This window comes from Gnatocerus cornutus, unplaced genomic scaffold (genome assembly GCF_029298725.1).
Source record: "Gnatocerus cornutus isolate USDA-ARS CGAHR unplaced genomic scaffold, icGnaCorn1.1 Chromosome12, whole genome shotgun sequence".
Lineage (NCBI taxonomy): Eukaryota > Metazoa > Arthropoda > Insecta > Coleoptera > Tenebrionidae > Gnatocerus > Gnatocerus cornutus.
This window is the reverse complement of record NW_028275360.1, coordinates 528,141-552,197: the sequence shown is the minus strand read 5'-3', so window position 1 is coordinate 552,197 and position 24,057 is coordinate 528,141. Positions and strand designations below refer to the sequence as shown.

Genomic DNA, 24,057 nt, shown 5'->3' with positions numbered 1-24,057 from the left:
CAAGCGAGTTGACACATAGTTGACAGATTATCAAGTTTGGCAGTTTGGTTATAAATCTAAAATTCTCTATCTAGAAGATGGTGACATTTTGTGCCGCCAGTGTCGCTATCATGCGCAGTTTAAAGTAAGTCCACGTCGTGATAACTATGGCGGGATGGTTTAAATTGGAACTGATTGACTAAAATTTTATCAACAATATAACTCCAACATTCTTTGCAAGTTGCATGATGCCCATCTGAATGATTCTTATTCCTATAATAATTTTCTAAAGTCTTTTCAGTTTTACATTTTGTAAAAGACTTCAATTGATTATTAGCCATTTATTTATCAAAATTTTTTGTTAGTAATATAATGACTTGATAATGATGGGTGAGCAAAGTATTTTTTAAATGATAACTAAAATTTGTATGGAATTCGATTTTTAAAATTTCTAAACCAGTTTGATCTTCTATTTTTATGATTCAGTGCTAGATATTTCTATATTTGTTTGATGCAAACTAATTGGTTTTCTTAGTCATTTTTCTATTTTCTATGGATTTTTTGTCAACAAAAACCACAGATTGAGTTGTTACGTCTGGCTCACATTTTTAAGATATCGTAGAAATCAGAGTAGTTTTCTTAATTTTCACCATAAAAATCTGACTCACATTTCTAAAAACATTATAAAAAATGGGGTAGTTTCCATAAAAAATTGATGTTTCAGTAGATAAAACAAGCCATTTTTTCAATTTTTTCCAAACTCAACAAACTTTAACGACGAAACTTGAAAATCGACTCATTTTCCTAAAAAAATTGATGATTTGGGAAAATCTGAGTTAGAACTTAGGGTTAAAAATCAGGGTAAAAAGTTAAATTCAATGTTGTTTTTTGATGTTTTGGTAGAAATACGGGTTTTTGTTGAAAAAAATGCATTGAAAATAGGAAAATGACTAAGAAAACTAGGCATAATAATCTGAGTTAGAACATTACATATTAATATTCAACTACTACTTTTTTCCACTTAGTGCCTTGTGTAAAATGAAATGATATTCAGATCCTTTATTAAACGAGATGATGGCTGCATAACACCTCATGGTGTATCCACCTCTTTTCGAAAAATCAATCCTATTCCCGCCGATGAATTTCTCAGTCATGCTGTCATAACATTCGGTGCTATTGTTCATGTTTTTAATTAAACTGCGACTATTAAAAATGAGGCGATCAACATTAGATAATAAAACGTTTTAAAAGCCGCATTCTTTAAACGCTGGTACATAGTTGATCTCGTTAGGCTTAGTGCCCTTACAGAAATATTTGTCACATTGCATGTGATCACTGAATATGTGGGATATACTATTTTCAATGTCTTTCTTCAAATTAACCACTTTTTGTTGAAACGAAATATTTTCTTTTTTTCTGTACTGGATAGCACACTCCACAGCTACTCTAAATCTTTAAAGATTGCTTTTTAAAAAAGTTCTCAAATTGACGTCAATCAATTATCCTTTTGAACTAAACTTTTTGGTAGCCAGTTGTTTTAAATTATCAGAATAGTTCCTTAGGAGATGATTAGAACAGCCTATTTTCGCTATGTCAAAACTTTTATAAGGTTTTTCGTTCTGCAATTTTCGAAAAACGCTACTATCTAAATCACCAACTAAGAAAGCGTATTGTCACGTTAGCCGAAAAATCAAAAGTCTCGCTTGTAACAATAACAATTTTATTGTGCACTATAAACACTCTCGTACTTCACAATTATTCACTTTACAGGACTTCCAAATACTAGACTATGTACAATCCTATCACTACTCCCCTATATACAGATATTCCCCTACCACTAGCCTAATGCTGGAGCGCTGCGAGAATATTCGGGAGTTCCGCCTATGACTCAGCGACCTTCTAGAAACGGCGACTCTAGTAGCACACGGAACGTTCCAGCGCTGGCGCTCGAAGCTTCCAGAATCTTCTCGTAACACTGCCCCCCTCTTAGTTCTGATCGTCCCGATCAGACCAAACACCTGATTCTCCGTGATATTTACAAAGTCTATTTAGATGATCCACTTTCATCTTTGAACGGGCGCTGCGTTGGATCCGATACACCACGTCGTTGATCCTCTTAATCACCTTATACGGTCCCTCCCATGTAGGTGTCAACTTCGGAGATAGGCCCTTCTTTCGCCGAGGGTTGAATAACCACACCAAGTCTCCTTCGTTGAATCCTTCATGATTAGCTGTCACATTATATCTGGACCGCATCCTATCACTAGCCATTTTGATCTTCTGCCTCACAAGGTGGTGTGTATCCAGTAGGGTCTCTCTCAGGTTGTCGACGAATTCCGGTACTTCCTTTCGTTCCGCCCCAGGCGAACCAAGCAGAAGATCACAAGGGAGACGCAGCTCTCTTCCAAAGATAATCCTCGCTGGTGTTTCTCCCGTGGTTTCATGAATGGCAGCTCTGTAGGCCATCATAAACAAGGGCAGTCGACGATCCCAATCCCTCTGGTGCTCTTCCACTACCTTGGACAGGTGTTCCTCCATCGTCTGGTTGAATCTCTCGACCATGCCGTCGGATTGCGGGTGCAAGGGTGTGGTTCGAGTCTTCCTAATTCCCAGCAGCTTACACATCTCTTGAAAAACGCCAGACTCAAAATTCCTTCCTTGATCGGAATGCATTTCGAGTGGAACTCCAAACCTGCTGAAGAAATTATCCACTAGGACGCGAGCTACTGTTGTGGCTTCTTGGTTGGGAAGGGCATACGCTTCCGGCCATTTACTGAAATAATCCTGCACAACCAAGATGTACTTGTTGCCGTCGTCAGTCTTCGGAAATGGCCCGGCCACATCTAGAGCGATTCTCTCGAACGGGGCTCCCACGTTGTATTGTTTCATGCTTCCTTTAGTTCGCGTTCGAGGTCCCTTGCTCGCCCCACAAACTGAACATCTCCTACACCACCGTTCGACATCTTCCCGGCAGCCAACCCAGTAATACCGCTGCCTAATCTTACTTAAGGTTTTGTTTACTCCGAAGTGAGCGCCTGATGTTCCGTCATGGACCTCCTTGAGTACTTGGGGGACTCTATTCTTGGGCACTAGTAACTGGGAGGTTACTTTCTTCCCGTCTGCGCTTTCCCAAGCCCTTTTCAGTACCCCATTTTCTACTAGCAGTGAGTCCCACTGCGCCCACATCGCCTTCAACCCTGGACTCTTTTCCGAGACATCTTCCCAACGCGGCCTTCCATTATCCGCTTCCTTCCACTCCAGCAGTGGCCCAATTTCCTGGTCTGCCTGTTGATCCTTCCGAAGATTCTCCGTAGTCCAGTCATCATCACAACCGATAACCATCCTGTTTACCGGCAATGGCCCTTCAATCTTCGCGCACTGCTTGCAATCTTTGCAAGGTCTTCTAGAGAGAGCGTCAGCGTTATTGTGTTGCTTCCCTGGTCGATGTTTGATTTTGAAGTGGTATTGCTGCAGCCGGTCAATCCACCTAGCCACTTGTCCTTCGGCGTCTTTCATCTGTAGTAACCACGTAAGGGCAGCATGATCAGTCCTTATCAAGAACTCGTGGCCAAACAAGTATTTGTGGAAATGCTCTACAGATTTTACAACGGCCAGCAATTCCTTTCTTGTAGCGCAGTAATTTCTCTCTTGCTTGCTCAACACTTTGCTGTAGTACTCGATCACTCTCTCTTCTCCATCCTGCACCTGCGATAACACTGCTCCAATGCCGATGTTACTGGCATCTGTGTCCAAGACGAACTTCCCATGAGTCCTGGGGTAGCTCAAAATCGGGCTAGTGCACAAAGCTAACTTCAGTCGCTTGAAACTGCTTTCGCAGTCTGATGTCCAGTTGAATGATGCCTTTGCTTCCGTTAGTTTGTGCAGAGGTGCAGCAATGTTGGCGAAACCTTCTACAAACCGCCGATAATACGTGCAAAGTCCAATAAAACTTCTCACATCGTGCTTGTCCTTGGGTCTGGGCCATTCCTTAATCGCCTGAATCTTATCTTCGCAGGTCTTGATTCCTTCAGATGACACCGTATGCCCCAGAAACTCCACATTCTTCCGAAATAGATGGCACTTTTTCGGATTAAGTTTCAAATTGGCACCCCTAAACCGGTCTACCACTTCTTGAAGGTTCTTCAGGTGTTCATCGAAGTTTTTACCCATGACTATAACGTCGTCTAAATAAACCAGACACGTTTTCCACGTCAATCCACGCAACACACATTCCATTAGTCTTTCGAATGTAGCGGGTGCGTTGCAAAGCCCAAAAGGCATAACCGTAAAGTGGTACAGGCCACTTCCCGTGGAAAACGCTGTCTTCTCCTTGTCTTCGGGATGAAGTCCCACTTGCCAATATCCACTCTTCAGGTCTAAGGTTGAGAACCACGTCGACCCTGACAGAGTTGTGAGAGTGTCGTCAATCCGGGGTAATGGAAAACTGTCTTTCTTGGTAACATCGTTGAGTTTTCGGTAATCCACACAGAATCTTGTACTACCGTCTTTCTTGGTTACGAGCACAACCGGCGAAGACCAAGGACTGTTGGATTCTTCAATAATCCCTTCTTCTTGCATGGATTTTACCAACTGTTCGGCCTGCTCTTGCTTCGCCCACGGTAACCTTCTCGGTGCCTGTCTGATGGGTTGATGATCGCCCGTATTCATTCTGTGTTGAACGATGTTCGTTCTTCCTAATGGTTCATTCTCAACGGCGAACACGTCCTTATTCCTCTTGATGAAAGCCCGTGCTTTAAGGGCCTCTTCTTCAGAAAGGTCACTCGTGTCTACCTCCAGCTTTAACTTTTTCACGGTCTTCACGTTTTTCTTTGATGGCTGTGCGTCACTTATTCTGGAATTCGGAACACACACAGCAACTAGATCGCCCTTCTTGATCGTGACTGGAGTAGGGTTGATATTCGCCACCCGCACAGGTATTTCTTTCGTCACTTTTACTAGTGTCTTTCCAACAAGAATTGGTTTTGTCATGTCTCTGGTCGGTTCAATCATTCCAACGCAGCTCCCAAAGTTACTTCCTAAACGCACACTTATCACTTTCTCGCTGTTCCCATCCACACAAGTTTTTGCACAGGCGAACGCTTTCACTCCATCTTCTTTTACTTCTGGGGTCGATAACACGAAGCTTTCGGTTCCAATCTTGAGGATCTTCTCGTTGTGATTAAAGGAAATCCCATGTCGTCCAATAACATCCATTCCCAGGATCATCTCATCCTCGATTCCGGCCACCAGCACCCGATACCGAAACTTCATACCTCCCAACTGGACCGTGACCTCTGCTTCGGCACTTACTGTGGCGACATCTCCCGTGACTGTTTTTAAAATAGCACTCGTTGTTTCCAGAGATGTCCTGTTGTCCAACATGTCCTTCCTCACGAGGGAAACCATGGCTCCGGTGTCGACCGTCATCTTCACTTTTCTCCCATTCACCCTTCCTTCAATTATCAAACTCTCAAAATTCCTCTTCAAACGCATAACGGAAATAACTTTGGGGCTTGTGTTCTCCCCAGCCAGTGTGTGCCCCTTGACACTGCTGGGCTTTAGTTTTCCGACTGCTGAGGACGTGACTGGGGACCGTTCTGGTCGTTCCTAAGAACAACCCTACAGTCACGTGTAAAATGGCCTGGTTTTCCGCAGCGATAGCAGGTCTGGCTAGTTCGCTGCTTCAGTGCCATCCGTAGCTCCCTGTTTTCCTTGAGGATGTCGTTTAGCTCGGCTTTCGTGACGGAAGCGGTAGGTGTTGCCTCTTCTTCGTCAATACCCACACCTCGAATTCGTCGGTAATCGGGGACATTCACAGAGCTCTTGAAAACGGCTTCCACCTCTAGAGCGCGCACCAGAGCTTCTTTTGCGGAGTGATAGCTACCCAGTCGGACGGTTCTTTGTATTTCTGGATCTCGAATCCCTTGCAGGAACGTATCCACAGCTAGTTGTTCCACAAAATTCGCCGGAGCCGAAGGGTAGGCGAGCAAAACAAGGCGCTTGACACTTGCCTCGAATTCCTGCAGAGACTCTCCAGTTCTCTGCCGCCGCGTCTTGAGCTCTGAGACGTATACTTGCTGCAGGTGTTGGTTTCCAAATCTGGCCTCTAACGCTGCCATCAGCTGGTCGTACCGCTCTTTGTCTCGACCTGGAATTGTCTCTAGCAGGTCCAGAGCCGCCCCTCTCAAGGAAACTATCAGAAATGAGGACTTTTCTTCTTCCGACCATCCATTTTGTTTGGCCGCCACTTCAAATTGCAGCTTGTAATTGTCCAGTGAGGTCGACCCATCGTAAGTCGGAGGTTTCATTTCTTTCGTTGTGGTCAGGCCGGTCCTATTTGGAACTTGACGCCTTAAGCGTAGTAACTCATTTTCCATGTGCTGTTTAAAACGCTCCAGATCTTTAACTTCTTCTTTGACGCCTTGTAGTTCTCCCTCAACGCCTTCTAGCCGCTCTGTTACCTCTTCTTTGACGCCTCGTAGCTCCTCCTTGACGCCTCCTATGCACTCTTCTACTTCCTCTCTGACGCCTAGTAGTTCCTCCTTAACGCCTCCTAGGCACTCTTCTACCTCTTTTTGAATTTCATCGACCTTAACCATAATGGTTACGTTCATGTTTTGTTCCATGTCTTTAAGCTGGTTCAGGATTGCTGCATTCTCTGTTTGTCTTCTTTCTTCTTCCTCTAATTTTTCTTTTCGTCTTCTTTCTTCTTCCAGTTTTTCATTTTGTCTTCTTTCTTCTTCTTTTTGTCTTCTTTCTTCTGCTTCATGTTTTTCATTTTCTCTTCTTTCTTCTTCCTCTAATTTTTCTTTTCGTCTTCTTTCTTCTTCCTCTAATTTTTTTTTTCGTCTTCTTTCTTCTTCCTCTAATTTTTCTTTTTGTCTTCTTTCTTCTTCTTCCAGTTTTTCATTTTTCTTCTTCTTTTTGTCTTTCTTCTAAATTCGTAATCAACTTTTGTTGTGTGTCCATTTTCGCCATCAACGAAGCCATCAATTCTTGCAGCGCCTCCATTTCTGCGGCTTGCTGTCTGGTTTGAACAGGCATAAAAATTGTCCACAATCAAGTAACAATGTCACAGTCCGGTGACTCTAGTAGCACACGGAACGTTCCAGCGCTGGCGCTCGAAGCTTCCAGAATCTTCTCGTAACAATATTTTCACACCATGCATTTCTAAGCTGCGCTTGAATCTTTCTAAGATGATGTCACTTTCCATTGACGTTGATGTACTTGTCCAATTCTTAAAACATAAATGTTCACCAACACTGCTAAGTTGACACAGAGCGCAAAATTTATTTCTTATCACAAGATGTACAGTTTGGGAAATTGACACCCGATGAATGGGAACAATTTTAATAAGAAGTGGGAGAGGAGTAGTCTCAGTGGGTGGTATTACTCCCCTTAACGCATCTTAGCGACAAAGCTCTCGAAAATTGTAACTCAAATTCATTGGAAAGACTGCCTATCATTAATCATAAAAAAATAAAATTGTTGCATTTTGCATTCGAACCACCAAATCCCTCTAATAGCGAAGAATTACTAAAGAAGCAATCATGTTAACACCTCGTCTTGCCAGAAATGATAAAAAAATGCCACGACGCATGCATTCGCGCTGATGGGGGTAAATTATTTTTATCTTCCTCGCTACAATAGCAATTACTCGGTCTTGGACTCACCAAAAATTCATGTTTCTTGATGAGATTTCTTGTGAGAATGAAAGAATGCAAGAATCTCTTTCTCGCTCGGTGTCCCCCACTTTCTACTAAATTTAATTCCATGCATCGGGTGTCAATTCCCCAAACTGTAGAAGTTGTCCGGTCCTTTAGCCAACAATACACGCTGCACCGGAGTTAGCATTATATTTGGTTCGGTGTGACCTTTTACACCAACCCCCATCTGCAATTACGGTGATTAATGGTACTCCTTTTTCATCCATTTCGCCATGTTCTCGTGCGAGTGCTGCTTCTATTTTTTCCGCTTCTATCGTAGTTTCCCACATTCCTGTTCAATGGTGCTCTGCAAATCCTTTTCCTCCTTTTTGTAGCGTCGATAACCCATTGGCGGAATGTTAAGGGTACTAACAAACTGTGATAGCTGCGAATAACCACAGCTTATGTTTATTGCTCTCAAGACGAATGCTTTGCTTTATTTTAAACCTGCATCTCCTTTGCTGGTACATTTTTTTTTCTACTTTACACATACATAGAACATTGCAAAGTATAGTCTGAAATAAATCCCCTTCTTTCTTTCTTTGCAAGTTCTACATTTTGCGAAGAACACGAAAAAAGTCACATGACGTGTGAACGATAAAATTTCATTCACGAAATGTATAACGTCAACTAGTCACCTATGCGGTGTCCGTCCTGAAGTTCGTTCACTTTTTTCGATATCGAAGAGACAGGCGTCGAATTTTGCAAGCTAGATTCGTTATTCTCATTGCGATCGGAATCAATTTCTAAAATTCCAATGGGACAGTCTTCGTGCGAATTAGGAGTTAGAAAAGAAACGTTTTCTATAGCAGAGTTTTTCTTTGATTTGTCCCAGTAACCTATAGAATTTTAACAATATGTAGTACACATCGAATAATATACAATTAAACTTGATATAATGTACCGTCAACGTCGTTAGATAGGTATAAAAAATTGGAACAATAAGAATTTTAACATTGTAATTTGAACTTCAAAAAAGCAATAAAATGTAAGTTGTTTTGATGCATCTAAAGAGTTTCAAGTTTAAAATTCCTACTTTTGAAATTTATGCACTTGCGGGGTTATCGCCCCAGTCCGATTTTCTTTTGTTCCTCCTGCGAAAACAGGGAGTCTGGATTTTTTTTTAACATTTTTTTGGTATTCTGGGAGATCACCCAATTCCCCCTTTCAAGGTGGTGCGCCACTTTCCGGACACCCCCTGCATACAAATATTCCCCTACAACTAGCCTAATGCTGGAGCGCTGCGAGAATATTCGGGAGTTCCGCGTATGACTCGGCAATGAACCGGCGACTCTAGAAGTCCACCGCATGTTCCAGCGCTGGCGCTAGAAGTTTCCAGAATCTTGTCGTAACAATATGTATATTTTTTTCATTTTTGAATGAAGCTTTTGTGTCAACAGCATCGCAAAGTTGGCGTGTATTTTAGCAACTTCACAATTTTTTTTTTTTAGAAAAACGTAGTGACCTTTTGAAAAATGAGTTATCAAGGGATCAAGATTTCGTTTAGTTTGATAAGTTATGCTTTTTTTTGAAAGAAATTGTGCACAGTTCCTTGAAAAAAATTCTTATTTTCATGCAAGAATTTCACGTGGAAGAATCTCCTTAACCTTCCAGCAGTCTGCTGGGGTCTGACAGACCCAGAGGTGGAAAAAAAGCGTTGCACTATCTAAACTAATTGACTTTAAATGCCCAAATCTATTATAGCTGCTTATTTTGACTCATTCTAACTACCGTCCTTTTTATTCCGGCATTGTCGGTGCAAAAATATAAAATATGTAATAAAATATATTGATCAGGCCTCTCAGACCCCACCAGACTGAAGACTGATTTCAAAAGTTGTCTATATTGTTTTTTAACTCTAAATGTATTATTTTTTTGAGTCACATGCGTATTTTCAACTCGTGGATTTTTTTATAATTTGTAACCATAAAAAAATTGACTTTGGACATGAAAAATGTGCTTTTTCGTTTTTGGAAAAAAGTGCCGTTTCAAAAAAACATTTTTTTTTTGAATGATGAAAGGAAAATTGATTATCTAAGTGATAATGACTTAAACAGTATTTGCATAGAATCCCTCATTTTGTGCGTTTGTTCACTTTTAAATTGATATTTATTGATTTGCAAGTTTATCATATTTTCACGTTGTAATTAAATATGTTTTTTAATCTACTGAATACAATCTTCTAATTTACAATGTTAGGCCTAAATAATATATAATATCGCCCGGCTGAGCTAGCTGACTACTGGAAGGTTAACAGAAACCAAATTTAAATTAAATCAATTCCACACTACGAGAAAGAAAAACTGAACTACACATATTTACAAAGTTAAACGATCGAAACCGTAAATCTAATTATATACAAAAATACATAAATTCACACACAATTTCTTGATTGATCGTTTAAACACACCCGATTTACACTGAACTGTCACAACTCGTATGTACATTATCGTCCTTTCCGAGATGCAGTTTCACGACGCGTCCAAGCCGTCATTGGGAGGAATGTTTTCTTTCTTTATTAACAATAAGGATTCTATAGTGGGTGGTCTGCTCGACGTCCTCTGTTACTTGGTGCGTCCTTGCAGGGTGCAAAGGTACTCTCTTTCAAATGACAAGACTTTACCAGCTGCGATCGCGACAACCTATTTGCTGAAATGTCCAACATATCTTCTTCCATAGGTTTAAAAAAAATGCGATTTCGGAAAAAGTTGATTAAGAAAAATTATTGCAAATGGCCTCTTACCAGTTTAATTTTAAGCATTTATTTCCCATAACACCCCGTATATTGTATGATCAAAACTATACGTACCTCCGATATGTGAAAAGAAATTTTAATATAAAATTAAATTGAGTTTATTGCAATTATCAATTAGTAATTATTAATTCATAAAAACATTACAGATAAATGCGAGGAACATGTTTCATCGGAAAAAACGCACAATATGAAATTAATATAGTACAAAAATTAACTGCTTACCAGTTATCAAAATTTGATTGTATTAAGCAAATTACTATATGTTAATGCAATTACATAAACTTTTAATTTTTTTTTTAGTAATTGACCTAAATAAGACAAATGAAAGTGAGGAGCAGAGTTCATCCGAAAAAATCTCATCATGTGATATGCAGATAGTACAAAGGGTCATTACACCAAATCCGACAATAGGTGCAACCGTCATGGACAACTTCAATTCCGCCAGCCTCTCGAACGAAGGTAGTAATTTTTGATTGAACTGAACTAATCAATATATTGTTTACTTTAAAGCAATTATACAAACTCTTATCCACAATTAACTTATAACCACACTTATACACGTGACCCAAAGAAAGCAGGCACATGCCGGCAGCCATACGAAACCAAAATTTGAAAACTAAAAATGTTTAAGGCAAAGTATAATCGAGTTTACCCTAAAAAACCGGCGATAGTGTTGTGAGGGGTTGCTTATAACGTATGGTTAATTTATTTTGTAATCTAGTCGACTATGAGATTTTGTTTCAAGTCATGTAGGAGAGTTACTTTACCAAATTCGACATCAAATTTACGATCAAAAAGTTTTGCAGAAACGTTAAGCCTGTACTAAACTGCGGCTCAATGACCGACTGGTCATTAATAGTGGTTATTTCATTTACAGGTTTCTAACCTATAACTGTCAAAACTTTTACCAAGAGAGTTACGTTAATTTAAGTCAAAGCCGTCTGAATCCCAAATTATGATTACTGCATACTTGCTAGGATACGCAAAATGGAGGGTACTGTTGTCCATTTGTCAGGCTGACATTACGATCCTGTTTCCTAGAAATGAAATGGTCTTTTATTTTCCCGCCATTCTACCTCAGCAAAAGCTTTCGGCATTGGTTTTATTCATGAGATTGACCAAGTCAACCGAGTGAATAAGAGTCATAACATGCGAGTGTAATACATAGAGCGCGGAAAACGTGCATTTTTACATTTTCAAATTTGTGTTAGAGGAAATTACACAAAAATTGATTAAATGAAAATGAAATGGTTGTCATATAAATTCACTTTTTTTTTCTTGGCTCACTCAGCCTTTTTTTTAAGAACAATTGTACAATGGTCATTATTAAATGAATTTTATCTAGATGACGAAAGCACATTTATCTAGTGTGACAATTAAATGACAGTTTAATTTTTTTATTTTTTTTTAATTTGGGCTGGTAACTGGATAAAACATTGTATTGCATTCGTGTTTTATTTACGTGGAATCCACTTAAGAACATTAAACTTTCGCAGTACGTTCTTGCGTGGACCAAACATTGTCTATATGTCTTATATTTATTAACTATTAGCCATTATTATTGATTAAAACATTAGGTGGTGGAAAAACCGAGGGGCACACTCAATCAGAAAGAAAAGAAAAGGGTGATGTGCAAATGGTGCAAATGGCCCATAGCCCAAGCACGCCAATGGGTGCATTGGTCATGAGCGACTTCTTTCCCGCCAACCTCAACCAATCGAGCAAAGGTACTAATTTAAAAATGTTGGTGAATTCCTTGAGTATTAAAATAACAGAGGAGCCACGCTTATGCGAATTTTGTAACCGCCAGTATGTGGTGAGGAAGTGGTGCCACCTTTCTTTAAGAGTTCTATACCACCACCAAATTTACAGTTTCGTGCTACGAACGAAGTTTCTTTCCAGGTTGATGATAATGGTCCACGCATGTAATATGATATCGTGTTGGGTTGAGATAGGTTCAGGTCAGATAAACAGTTTGGATTGAATTTCGTAGAACATATCGTTTCAACAAACGAATATTCGCAAGAAGTGAACAATTTTGGAATTCGTAGGTTTTTATTTTTCAAAATATGAAATACATGAAAATACAAATTGCGTTAAACAGACATAATATAATTTACCTAATTAATAAATTGACAATTGACAATTGAGAAGTTGCCATAAAAGTGAAAATGTCTTAGAAAACAATACATTATATTCAAACATATTATACAAACATAACATATAATAATAAACATATTATTAGCTATTAGTTAAGATATAGCACATAAAAGTTTTTTTCAAAAATTGCTGTTATGTATGAGAAAGAGTTTTCAGTTTTCGTTTGCTCTGTTTGACATTTTTTACATTCACGTTCAGCAGTTTATTAACATTAAATAATTTAGTTCTAATTAAATTGTCTCTTAAATATTGTCTATGCGTTGAACAACCTTCGTATGGCAATAACCATTGCGCTAATTTTTGATGATCATAAATAACAGATAATATGGTATTTTTCATGTAAGAAAGGTGATGTCTTTAAAAGAAAGTCCCTTGAAATATTTTTAAGCAAATATAGACTATTTCAAAAGTTTCATCTTTTGGTCTTTTCAAATATTCAATTTGTGGTCTCTCAGAATCAGAATAATCGCGTTTTAATGTTAAAATTTTAATTGGAACAATGTCTTCACCATCATTTCGTAGTAATGAACTTTTACAATTGGTAAATTTAAATTTTTTAATTGTCTTACAACAAACGTAACATGTAAAATAATTTACCGAGTTAGTTTCTAATGTAGGATTGGACAAAATTGTTTCACAGACGGTTACTTCTACAGGGGGCACTAAAGGAGATGTCTCTTTAGTAGAAGTACTTAAATTGTGATTTTCCATTTTTAATTAGAAATGTAGTGATCTTCATCTATTTCGCAATTTGATAACTCGGTCGACTTTTCTAACGCAGCAGATATACAGGCTGTCCCAGAACTCGCGCCCCAGAGAGAAAGGGCTTATGGAGGCAACAATTCTGAACCAAAATTTTGAAACTATAATTTTTTAACTCAAAAAATAACCGAGATAAGACAAAAAAACTGTGGCCAATCCCGAAGCTGAACAGAATTTTAAAATTGGTAACTATAGACACATACTATCATCCATTGGTCAGTTAAATATTAGACTCTCGTTGCCTAGGAAATTGGGAAGGCCATTTACTCCACGTCTCAAATAAGCTTTCGGGATTGGTTGTTAACTTTTTATCAGTTCTCGAATACTATTAAACTTAGTCAATTTTTGTTTTGAAATTTACCATCTGTATTGCTGTCGGCACCTCCTTTGCTCTCTGGGGCGCGAGTTCTGGGACACCCTGTATAATGGCTTGCAATGCTAATCTAAAATGTCTAACAGACGAATTGGGGTCGTTACCTCTTCTTTGACAAATTTGGGAAAAAAGATTTTTTATCGGATCTTGATTTAATCGATTCGTTAACAGATACGGAAAATTTTCTTCATTATCTTTCCACAAATTTAAAATGACGTTAATTGTTTGCACAAGACCATTGAAACAAAAGGGTTTCTATTTTTGGACTGCCCAAGATTTTATCCATTCTATTGAGTCTAATAAATTCCTTTCGATTTGAGGATTATCATCGGAGATGGCACATTTATTGGGATTTCTGTGATATTTTAATTTAGAATTAAGGTTGTCAATTAGATTGTTAATTTAAAAAAAAACTCTGCTGTGTTATTACATGTCGAAAAATTAATTTCTTTTGTTTCAATGCATGTGGACATTGCAGCGTAAAATTTTTGACTGAAAATTTGTGTTGCCAAAGAAACATTTTTGAAAATTGCTTGGCGCCATATGTTTTTCTGTTATTTTTGAGATTGGATTTGATATTTTATTTTTGCAAATATTGTACGTAGCCTCAATGTCTTTCTATGAAATTATTTTTTTGTCACAAATAATATCCCGTGTAAATAAAACATTTCTTACATTTTTAAATAAATGCGGAATATAAAAAATTTCTAAAATTTTGCATTCATTGTAAATAAAATATGGATTTTCTGAAGTTACGTTTAAAAGCTTATACAAACCCCTATTGTTACCTCCTTGATCACATACACGTACTTTAATATTTAACTCCACATTTTTTAATTGATCCAAGCATTGCACTAAGATTTAGATTTTCCAATTGTCATACAATCCTCGAACCACAAAAGTTAGCACATGATTACCATATTCTTTGGACCTACCAAAATCACCAAAATCTTGAAAAAGTCTAAATTTTAAGAATAAAATTGAGAATAATATCTAGGGGATATCTAAAAGAAACGGAATGAACTTTATACAGAGTAACTTACAATTTTTAGTGTAAATATTTAGTTTACAAACCAATAATTAAGAAATTCAAGGTAAAATTTTTACTTGTAATCACCGTTAGAACTTTGGCAACTAATTGTAAGTTTATTAAGTGATATACTAAGAAAATCCTTAATCAACATAGCTATCAAATTGAGAAATTAATGTCTACCTGGTTGTTTTGTTAATCTTTCTGTATTTTCGTCTAATCACGTGTATTTGATAAAATGTCTCGACGCCGTCGAAATCGTCCAGGTCGACGTGAACGCTTATTTAAAAAAATGGAAAGCGCCAATTTTGACATATAACGGCCGCCGACTCCAAGGTGTCTATTGTTAACAGAAAACTTGAAGCTGATTGTGAAAATTCGTTTAAAAAAGAAACAGTTGTTGCAATTAAAATTGCTTTTGCTTTTCGGTTCTGACCCGGAATGCTAAATATGTTTATTATATTATATCATTCTTTTAAAACGCTTTAATTTTTCAGAACGCTACTTCCTCAAGTAATTTTTAAATTTATTTAAGTTTTTCAAATGTTCTATTTCAATTTTTAATGTTAAAATAAAATATTTTTTTCTAAGTTCTAACTTCTAATTTTCTATACATTATTAATTTATTACTTCAGTTCATTTAAATGATATTGTATAAAATCGGCAAAGGTGTGGCCTAAATTCAGTGACTGATAAATAAAAACGTCTTATCTCATTTTAAAAAATCCTCCATAACAACAATTAAAAAAAAAATTAAAAGCCGTGTTGTAAAATCTGTTTTGTTGTTATAACGCTAAATCTTATGTTTTGGTAGAACACAACCACAAAAAAGGATAAAACAATCAACAATTCTCTTTCAAAGAAATGACGTCATCACAAAATAAGATTATCTTCTCATTATACAATCTTGACCACTAGATGGTGTGTGACGACCATCTTGAACGATAGGTGGCGCTAGCGTTTTTTTATGGTGCCCACTGGTGTTCAAGTCGTTCGTTTGGTTACAAAAATTAGCATTGGGTGGGTTCTCTGTTATTTTTATACTCAATGGTGAATTTAACAAATCAATTTCGTTTAACGATTTAATGTAGATAAAAATTCCTGTCATCCCGCAGAATCATCGGACAGCGATGATGACAATTTAAAACTATCTTCACTTGCAAAAAAAACTGAGCTGGCTTCGAGGGAAAAAGGAATGGTGTTTGCAGATGAAGCGAATCAAGACGACGCTAATATTTCTGAAGAATCCAATACCGTAAAAACAACGAGTTCTAGGGAAATAAATTTTTTTACCAAAGTTGTACGGCGTCTGGAAGCTTTTACCTCGGAAATTAACTAGTTGTCATGGTTGAATTTAAGTGAAGGTTTTTGAATTATTCTAAATGAAATATGTTCTTGAAATTTTTTGTTGTGGCTACTTTTTGACTGACTACTGTCTGATAACACTGTATCTGTATCCAGTGTGTCTCAGAATCATAGTTCTTAATTTAAACTCGCCGTCATGATCTGAAAATATTTTTGTGTTGTACCGGGTGTTTCGCAGATTGTTAAACATAGGAATTTCCTGCTCTCCCGAACCTTTAAATTGAATTTTCCACTCGAAATGTCAAAGACTGTGTGACTACGAAATGATGATCTGTCACCGTGTAACTTCGATTTGTGCCTAAAGTAACCTTCTTTGTGCAAATATGCATTTCCAAAGCAATTTTATGATGCGTGTTAATTTTTGGTATTATCCACGCACAAGTAAATTTAAAAAGTAAGGTTGCTTTAGACAATGTGACAGCTTTTCAATTTTCAGTTTTAAAATGTACTTTATTGATGTATGTAAGCGTGTTCATTTATGCTGTATTTGTGCTGTAAATAGCTATTTATTATGTGCGTTGTTTTATTTTACCAATGCCATAAATTGATTATTGAGCTGTGATAAAATTTCTTGTAACAGAAGAACTAACACCGACTGAATTTCAATTCAAAGTTTTTAAAGTTTACGGGGATTCTTCTCCTTCATTTTCCATTAAAAAAAATGGGCTGCTGAATCTGTATTGCAGTCGGCACCCTCTCTTGTTCTCTGGGTAAGTTCCAAGACAGCCTGTATACAAATATGTATTTAAGTTTTATTCTGTGTAAACAGTTTTTTTTTCGGCCTTAAAATCACCGTAATTTTTAGGTCTTTACTTACTTGTTGGTCAAACTTTTACCGAAGACGAATTAGTACGGTAATCAGTTACGTTAAATTTATTACTGAAATTACTTACTAGATCCATGACTTTTTGAAGACGACGCAATCACGATGGGATTTATTAAATGTTTTTCAGCCCAAAGTGCATCCATTAAAACGAAATATTCAACTTCTATCGGGGAGTCCCTCGTACCCTTGTTATACAGGGTGTTATGGAAATGAGTACAAAAAAATTAACTGGTAAGAGAACTCACCATATGCAACAACTTTTCTTAATAAAATAACAATCCAAAATGCTTTCGTTTTTGGAATTAAAAATCAATGAAAATTTGCTGTGAAAAGCGTTACCCGCCCATGCATTAAGCATACTAACCTTCGTCTATGCCACAAAAACCATTGCTTCATAAAAACGAGTGGTTACATCAGGTTGATACTTTGTCGCTCATTTGTTTGTAGGAAAATAACAGTAATAAATTCACGAAAAACCAATTGAACAATTTGTTTATAAAAATTGCTCAATATGCCGTCCTTCACTGTTAATGCATGCCTGAATTCTCCGGGCCATTGAAGTTGGTGTTCTCACAATTATCGCTGGATTTTAGGGAATTGTTTCAGCCACAGCATTCACACGTTCACTTAATTTTTCCACTGAATTTACGGGGTTCGCGTGCACTAACTCTTTCATGTGTAACCACAAGAAAAAATCGCAGAAATTTAAGTCTGGCGAACGAAAGGGCCACAACACTGGTTCATTTCTACCTATCCACTTGTTTTCAAAGTGCACATTTAGCCATTGGGACACGGGCACTGTACAGACGCGTTACCTCGACCTTCCCCATAGAGAAGCACCATATCCGTGTATTTCATGTTCGTGTAAACCATTTTGTATAGTAGCCAGCTTTTACCATGGCGTACCTGACTTTTAGAGTCGAATATTATCTTATTGCACTCATAATGTGGAGGGTGTAAACAGGCTATTGTGTCCGAAAATTAAAATTTACGACATCTTCAAGTAGGTAGAAAAAGGTGGACCCGTGCCTCTTCCAGGTATTAGCTCGAGATAATTTTTATTGATCCCTTCAATGTTTTCTTTTAAAAACGTTATTAAAGTTTTAATTTTTGTTTATTAATTTGAAAAACCCAAGAGACATAAATTTTTCAAACTTCTTCATTAGATTGATCTAACCAAGGTTGCCACACCATGAAATAGGTTGTAAAGAAAACAAAGTGAACAAAATTCGCCAAACAGTTAACATCAAAATGATTTTTCATACTTACCGGTCGTCTTTATACATATTACCACTCCAAATAAATTGTTTAAAAAAACCTTTTAGTTTAACGACATTTTAATGTTCGACTTAAAGTCCCCACTTTTTCTAAAAATGAAAGAATTAAGAACAAATACATAGTTAAACAGACTTCTTACAAAAGATTCTGGAAACTACCTATTTGTGGATTAATTAAACAGCAAAATTGGATTGCGATAGAAATCTAATTTTGCGTATGTCAAATACGAGTGCAAATGGTACCGTTCTGGGAAAAAACAATGAGAAGGAAACGAATGTTTATAATTTATTTCGCAAATTCAGAGACATCTTGTTGATATTAAATTTTGAATTACTATCGCGAAATTAAAATTTCCCACATCAAATTGATTGATGTTTAAAAATTGTAAACTGTCCTTTGTCTTTATAACCTTAAAATTTATAAACGGCACAGCAAGTGTCAGAAATTTACTTTGTATGTCAGTCACAATGACAATAAAGGTTGCTTTACATTGCCATGTCAAAAAGTGATTAAAAAATTCTTTATAATTATGTAAAATACACGTTCCAACATTAAAATGATGCTAATTTTTTCGATCTCATTGTAAAATTTTGAAAACTTGATAGCCCTCGATTTTTTTAACTTGTTTAAAATTTGAATTAATAAACAAAAATTAAAAGCTCAACGTCATTAAAAAAAAAACACGGTGAAGGGATCAACAATCATCTTGAGCCCCCGCGCTAATACCTGGAAGCGGCACGGGTCCACATTTTTCTACCTACTTGAAGATGTCGTAAATTTTAATTTTCGGACACAATAGCCTGTTTACACCCTCCACATTATGAGTGCAATAAGATAATATTCGACTCTAAAAGTCAGGTACGCCATGGTAAAAGCTGGCTACTATACCACCTTTTGCACTTTAAGAACGATCTGATAACTTTGACACTGAAAATTCACAACAAACTGAGCGTTTCTAATTAAATTACAGCTAATCAGTCGTTTTTATGACAAAAAGTTGTGATAAAGTTTAACTCAAAAAACCTCCTCGTTGCCAATTATCGCCTTATTCGTATCTGCGATTAGAAACGTTCATGTGAAGGTTTTGTTAAGGCGAGTGCCAAGACATTTTTCTTATGGAGAATCCCATGTAAAGTATCGTCTAAATATTTCGCTTATTTTTTGATGTATCAGTTTCGTTCTTATTCTCAACTGCTTGTAATCACATTTTCTTCTAAAACTAAGAATCAAACATTGGAAAAAACATTTAATTTAAAAGTTAAAGGACTTGAAAATTCGATAATTTAGGGGTAGTTTTACGAATAGAAGTTTATGTCCGATTTTTGTGAATTTTTAAACTTAGAATTAGTAAAGAATACTTTCAAAATCACTTTCCCGCTAAATTTAAATCGATATCATTAAAATTGGTCTAGTTATGAGTGAGATAAACTAAAAATTTTTCAATCGAAGCTCTGAGCTTTGCAGATAATTTACGACTAGGTGATTTACAAGCGTACCCTCATTTGCGGTTTCTTGACCAGCTTTGGAAGTTGTAAATCAAGGGATTTCTTCTAAAATTTTTACCTGCTTGTTTCGCACAGCGGATAATAAAATGGTTACAATTAGAAGAGCGTTATTAAAAGTGCTAATAAGTACAAGCACATCGAAGTTTCATAATGCTTGATGTATAAAATTATAGAAACAACTATGTAGTATGAAAATTCATTTAATTTATAGTCATGTTTTCAACTAAAGTCTTTCAATGACACACGAATTAATTTCTCGACTATTTCACGGTGTTGGACGTAAAATTTAGAAAATGAAATTTAATAAAATAGTAATTTATTATTATTTTTCTTATTACATATTTTATTATTTATGTTTATTTTTTTCTTATTTCACTAGAATTTGAAAGTTCATCAATGAATAAAAAATGTTGAACGAAACAAAATTGTTTTGAATGGTATGACTCTATGGAGCAACCTGACTGGATGCAATTTACCTGATGTTTGCAATATTGGATTAGAGTTTATCTAAGAAACTGACCGGAGTTTTACTAGGTGATGACAATTTCTTTCATTTTGCCGCCGGCCGGTTCAACTTTTACTGAAAAACCCACTAAATCTTGTTCCTTTGAGAACAATATAAATTTTTTTTGGGAGAATAAAAAGGTTGACTTCTGGTAACTAGAAAAAAATGGAACATACATTGTAAATTCAAATCATAATTGGTATTACCAAATCCAAGGGCAGTTAAGAATAACACGAAAAAAAATGTGTATTCTGGGTGTTTGGTTTGGACAAGAAAGTGATATGAAATATGAATATATTTATGAAGACACAACTTTGTGGAAAAAAAATGGAACCAAAATTGATTAAGTTTTATTTTGATCACATGTTGCTAGAATTAATTGACTCTAGGAAACAAAGATTGTCTATTCCGATCCGCCGTCATTAAGTTTGTATTACCTATGTATTAGTTAATTGTTAATATTGTAAATAAGTACCTATTATGTAAATACCACTTTTCTTATAAATACTTACTAACATGTACATATTATACACATTATTATACTATGTATTTTGTATCTTTTGAGTATACCTTCATACCAAATACGTATCTATTTGAAAACAAATAAAATTAAACATAAAACAGATAAGTTTAGTTTTTTTTAGAAAATTTCTGTTTGGCATTCTAATATTAAATAATACTTTAATCTATTTATTATTTGACTAGTCAAATTATTTTTTGAACAACGTACTAATGTACATACAATTTTAAAATAACATTTTTTGATTCACATTATTTTACCATGAATAAGTATTTCTACCAGACAGAGACAAAATAAGCATTTATCATTTTACAATCACTTTACGATAGCACAGTAAGGGGTGTTGTAAACAGAGGTACCGCTTGACACCCTTCCCGATGTGACAGCTCAGCTCGAATTCTGACCAGCGACGAGTCTTGGCACTCGCCTTAAGACCGAGTGACCGTTTTTGTGCCATATGCATTTACGATGGTATTTAGTTTTGGGTCAGACGGCTAGGTTTCGGTAGACGTCTGCCTCAGGGTCTACTAGGAACTTCCCCTTTGTGACATGGTCTCTTATTACCAGACAGCGACCGTAAAGCTATGGTTTCCTAAGAAAACGGTGGCGTAATGTAGCGGCCGTAAGATAGCGGCAATGACGTCATAATAGCGGCAAGAAAAAGCGTCCGATCGTAGCGGTGGGTTTGAGTGTAAAGTTAGAAAACGTACATGATAAAGTCAGTGTGTTGAACGACCATGGACGAACTTGACGTTGCTTCACTGGGGTGTTTAGAAAATGAGTTATCTTTAGATTAAGAACCCGAAGGTCAAGTGAGGCCGACCTATTCAAAATGCGCCCAAAAAAAGGTGCTTATAAAATTTTAATTCGTCGTCACCTGCAGTGCAGCAAAATTAAATTTAGAGAATATTTTCGGGTCACCTTAGTGTTGTTTAATTACATTTTAAACTATATAAAAAAAGACATTGTGGCAAAACCCTATAGTTTTATAGCACCCTTATTTGACACTCATACCAAACCATAGCTTAAAGCCGCGATTCCACTTGCTTGCTCTAGCCCAGACCAGACCAGACATCCAAGATTTGAGTGACGTTTTATAATTCTTCAGCCCCTTTCTGCGGTTGAGCCGTAATAAAACATTAATATGCAATTGCACCCCTGATTGCTGATGGCTTGTCTGGGCTACGCCAGACAGGCCAAGTTGGTTCAGTTCCGTGAACATAAACATAAATATGATCCACTTCATTATGACTGATATTCTATTAATTACACAAAAATAATGTCTGGCGTAGCCCAGACAGCCATCAGCAATCAGGGGTGCAATTGCATCTTAATGTTTACTACTGGTAAGGCCCCTTCAGAACACAACACATTTTCAATGATTTCAGCCTGGTTTTGAAGATAACTTTTGAAAAGTTAAAATTTTTAAAGAATTTGCTCGGTTTTTCAAAATTACCCTTTTCAAAAAAGTCAACATTTCAAGGAAAATACACCGTTTTTTCAAACAAGAATACAGTTTGGTCCAAACAAATTTCTTTTTCAAAAACACTTAAAATTCGTCTTTTTACCATGTTTTTTTGTTGGGTTACTTCAGAACAAAAATGAATACGGTTTTGGCCTGGTTTTCAAAGTAACTTTTAAAAAGTTAAATTTTTTAAAGAAATTGCCCGGTTTTTCGAAATACTTTGTTGCCCGTCACAACACAACACATTTTAATGCTTTTTAGCCTGGTTTTCAACGAAACTTTTAAAACGTTAAAATTTTTAAAGAATTTGACCGGTTTTTCCAAACATTCCCATTTTTAAAAAAGTCAAAATTTTAAGTAATACAGGGTCCGGCAACACTTGTGTCCACCCCCAAAATCATCTTTAATTTTAAAGATAAAACTTTCAAAATTTGCATACACTCACAGTCAACAAAGCTCTAGAAGCTGCCGCAAAAATTTGTTTTTTATCACTGATAGTTTTGGCGTCGCGATGCTTTGAAACTACGTTTACACCCATCTGTCAACACCTTGTGTGAAAAATGACATCTATCCTTTGGCTCGCTTTAGATTGTAACAAAAGTCATACTTGGTGAAATTGTCGCATTGTCGATGTTAATTAACGATTTGTGGTATCCATAAAGTGCAACATGCCCGTGATAATCAAAATTAGCCTTTATAAAAGTGAATGAAGCGACTTGTGAAATTTTGGTGTAAACGTAGTTTGCCACTGCGCCGTCATAATTTTGAAAACTAACTTGATAAAGCAGCGTTTTTTTCTCAAATTTTAAACACAATTTGTATTTAATTTAAAACAAAAATTCAAATATTTTTGTTACCGTTATGTCGAAAAAAATTTGAATTCGGGAATATTTTCGCAAAAACTCAAAAATCGCTAAAAATTAGACTTCTTGAGCGTCGCGACGCTGAACAAACCGTGATAAAAAAAAATTGTCAACTTCTAGAGCTTCGTCAACTTTGAGCGTATGCAATTTTTTAAAATTTTGTCTTTAAAGTTAAAGACGATTTTGGGGGTGGACACAAGTGTTGCCGGACCCTGCATATCTTGTTTTATCAAAAGTGAATACGGTTTCGTACAAACAAGTTTCCCTTTTAAAAACATTTAAAATTAGCAATTTTACCTTGTTCTAAGCCGTCTGGAAAATCAGTATTTACATGTTAATGCATTTTGGCCCCTTCAGAACAGTTTGTTTTTAAGCATCTAACTCGTGTTTTTAAAGTATATTTTAAAATTAACATTTTTCAAAGATTTTGCCTGGTTTTCAAAGGTATGTTTAAAAAAGAAAATATTTCAAACCATTTTATTTATTTATACAAAAGAAAGAATAGTAATGTACTTAAGGGGATATCTAACAAACTGTAACGGTAAATTCGGCTTCAAAATTCTGCGTAAAGGAAAAATTATATGAAACATTTTAAACATCCAAACGTTAAATGCAGCATCTCCCTTCAACCCTCATTATTTGTAGACGGCACTCTTTTAGTGAGTTACCCATGGTCAGTCTGCTTACTACGGTAATAAAACCATAAATAAAAACTATTTCTTAAAACCCCAGCCCGAGTGGTTTAGATTATTATTACCATCATCTTGTGGTCAGGACAATAGCTAATAGTTTTGACTGCACTGATGGCCAAATTATTATTGCCCATGGCCAGTAAATCTTAAATACTTTGATAGTGGAGTCCGATATTTTACAAATTACACCCGTGAAACTTAATAATTACAATATCTCATTATTATTATTTAATGTTTATCTTCATAAATAAATTAAATTTTTCCCGAAAAGAT

The 24,057-nt window shown here is 36.3% G+C and overlaps 1 protein-coding gene and 1 pseudogene across 2 annotated transcripts in view; one reads left to right on the top strand and one right to left on the bottom strand.

Moving 5' to 3' along the window:
* The window catches only part of LOC148166825 (uncharacterized), a 41,461-nt gene extending 25,250 nt beyond the window's left edge, over nucleotides 1-16,211 (top strand). The window contains exons 3-5 of one of the 2 annotated variants that reach the window (XM_088048407.1): nucleotides 10,741-10,899; nucleotides 12,018-12,167; nucleotides 15,881-16,211. In XM_088048407.1, coding sequence (XP_087904533.1) covers nucleotides 10,741-10,899; nucleotides 12,018-12,167; nucleotides 15,881-16,104 — 533 coding nt within the window. In that variant the 3' untranslated portion in view covers nucleotides 16,105-16,211. Of the gene's footprint in view, nucleotides 1-10,740; nucleotides 10,900-12,017; nucleotides 12,168-15,856 lie in introns of both variants that reach the window. The other variant, XM_088048406.1, reaches the window with a different exon arrangement.
* On the bottom strand, nucleotides 700-10,132 carry LOC148166826 (uncharacterized; annotated as a pseudogene).
* Nucleotides 16,212-24,057: the final 7,846 nt, after the last annotated feature.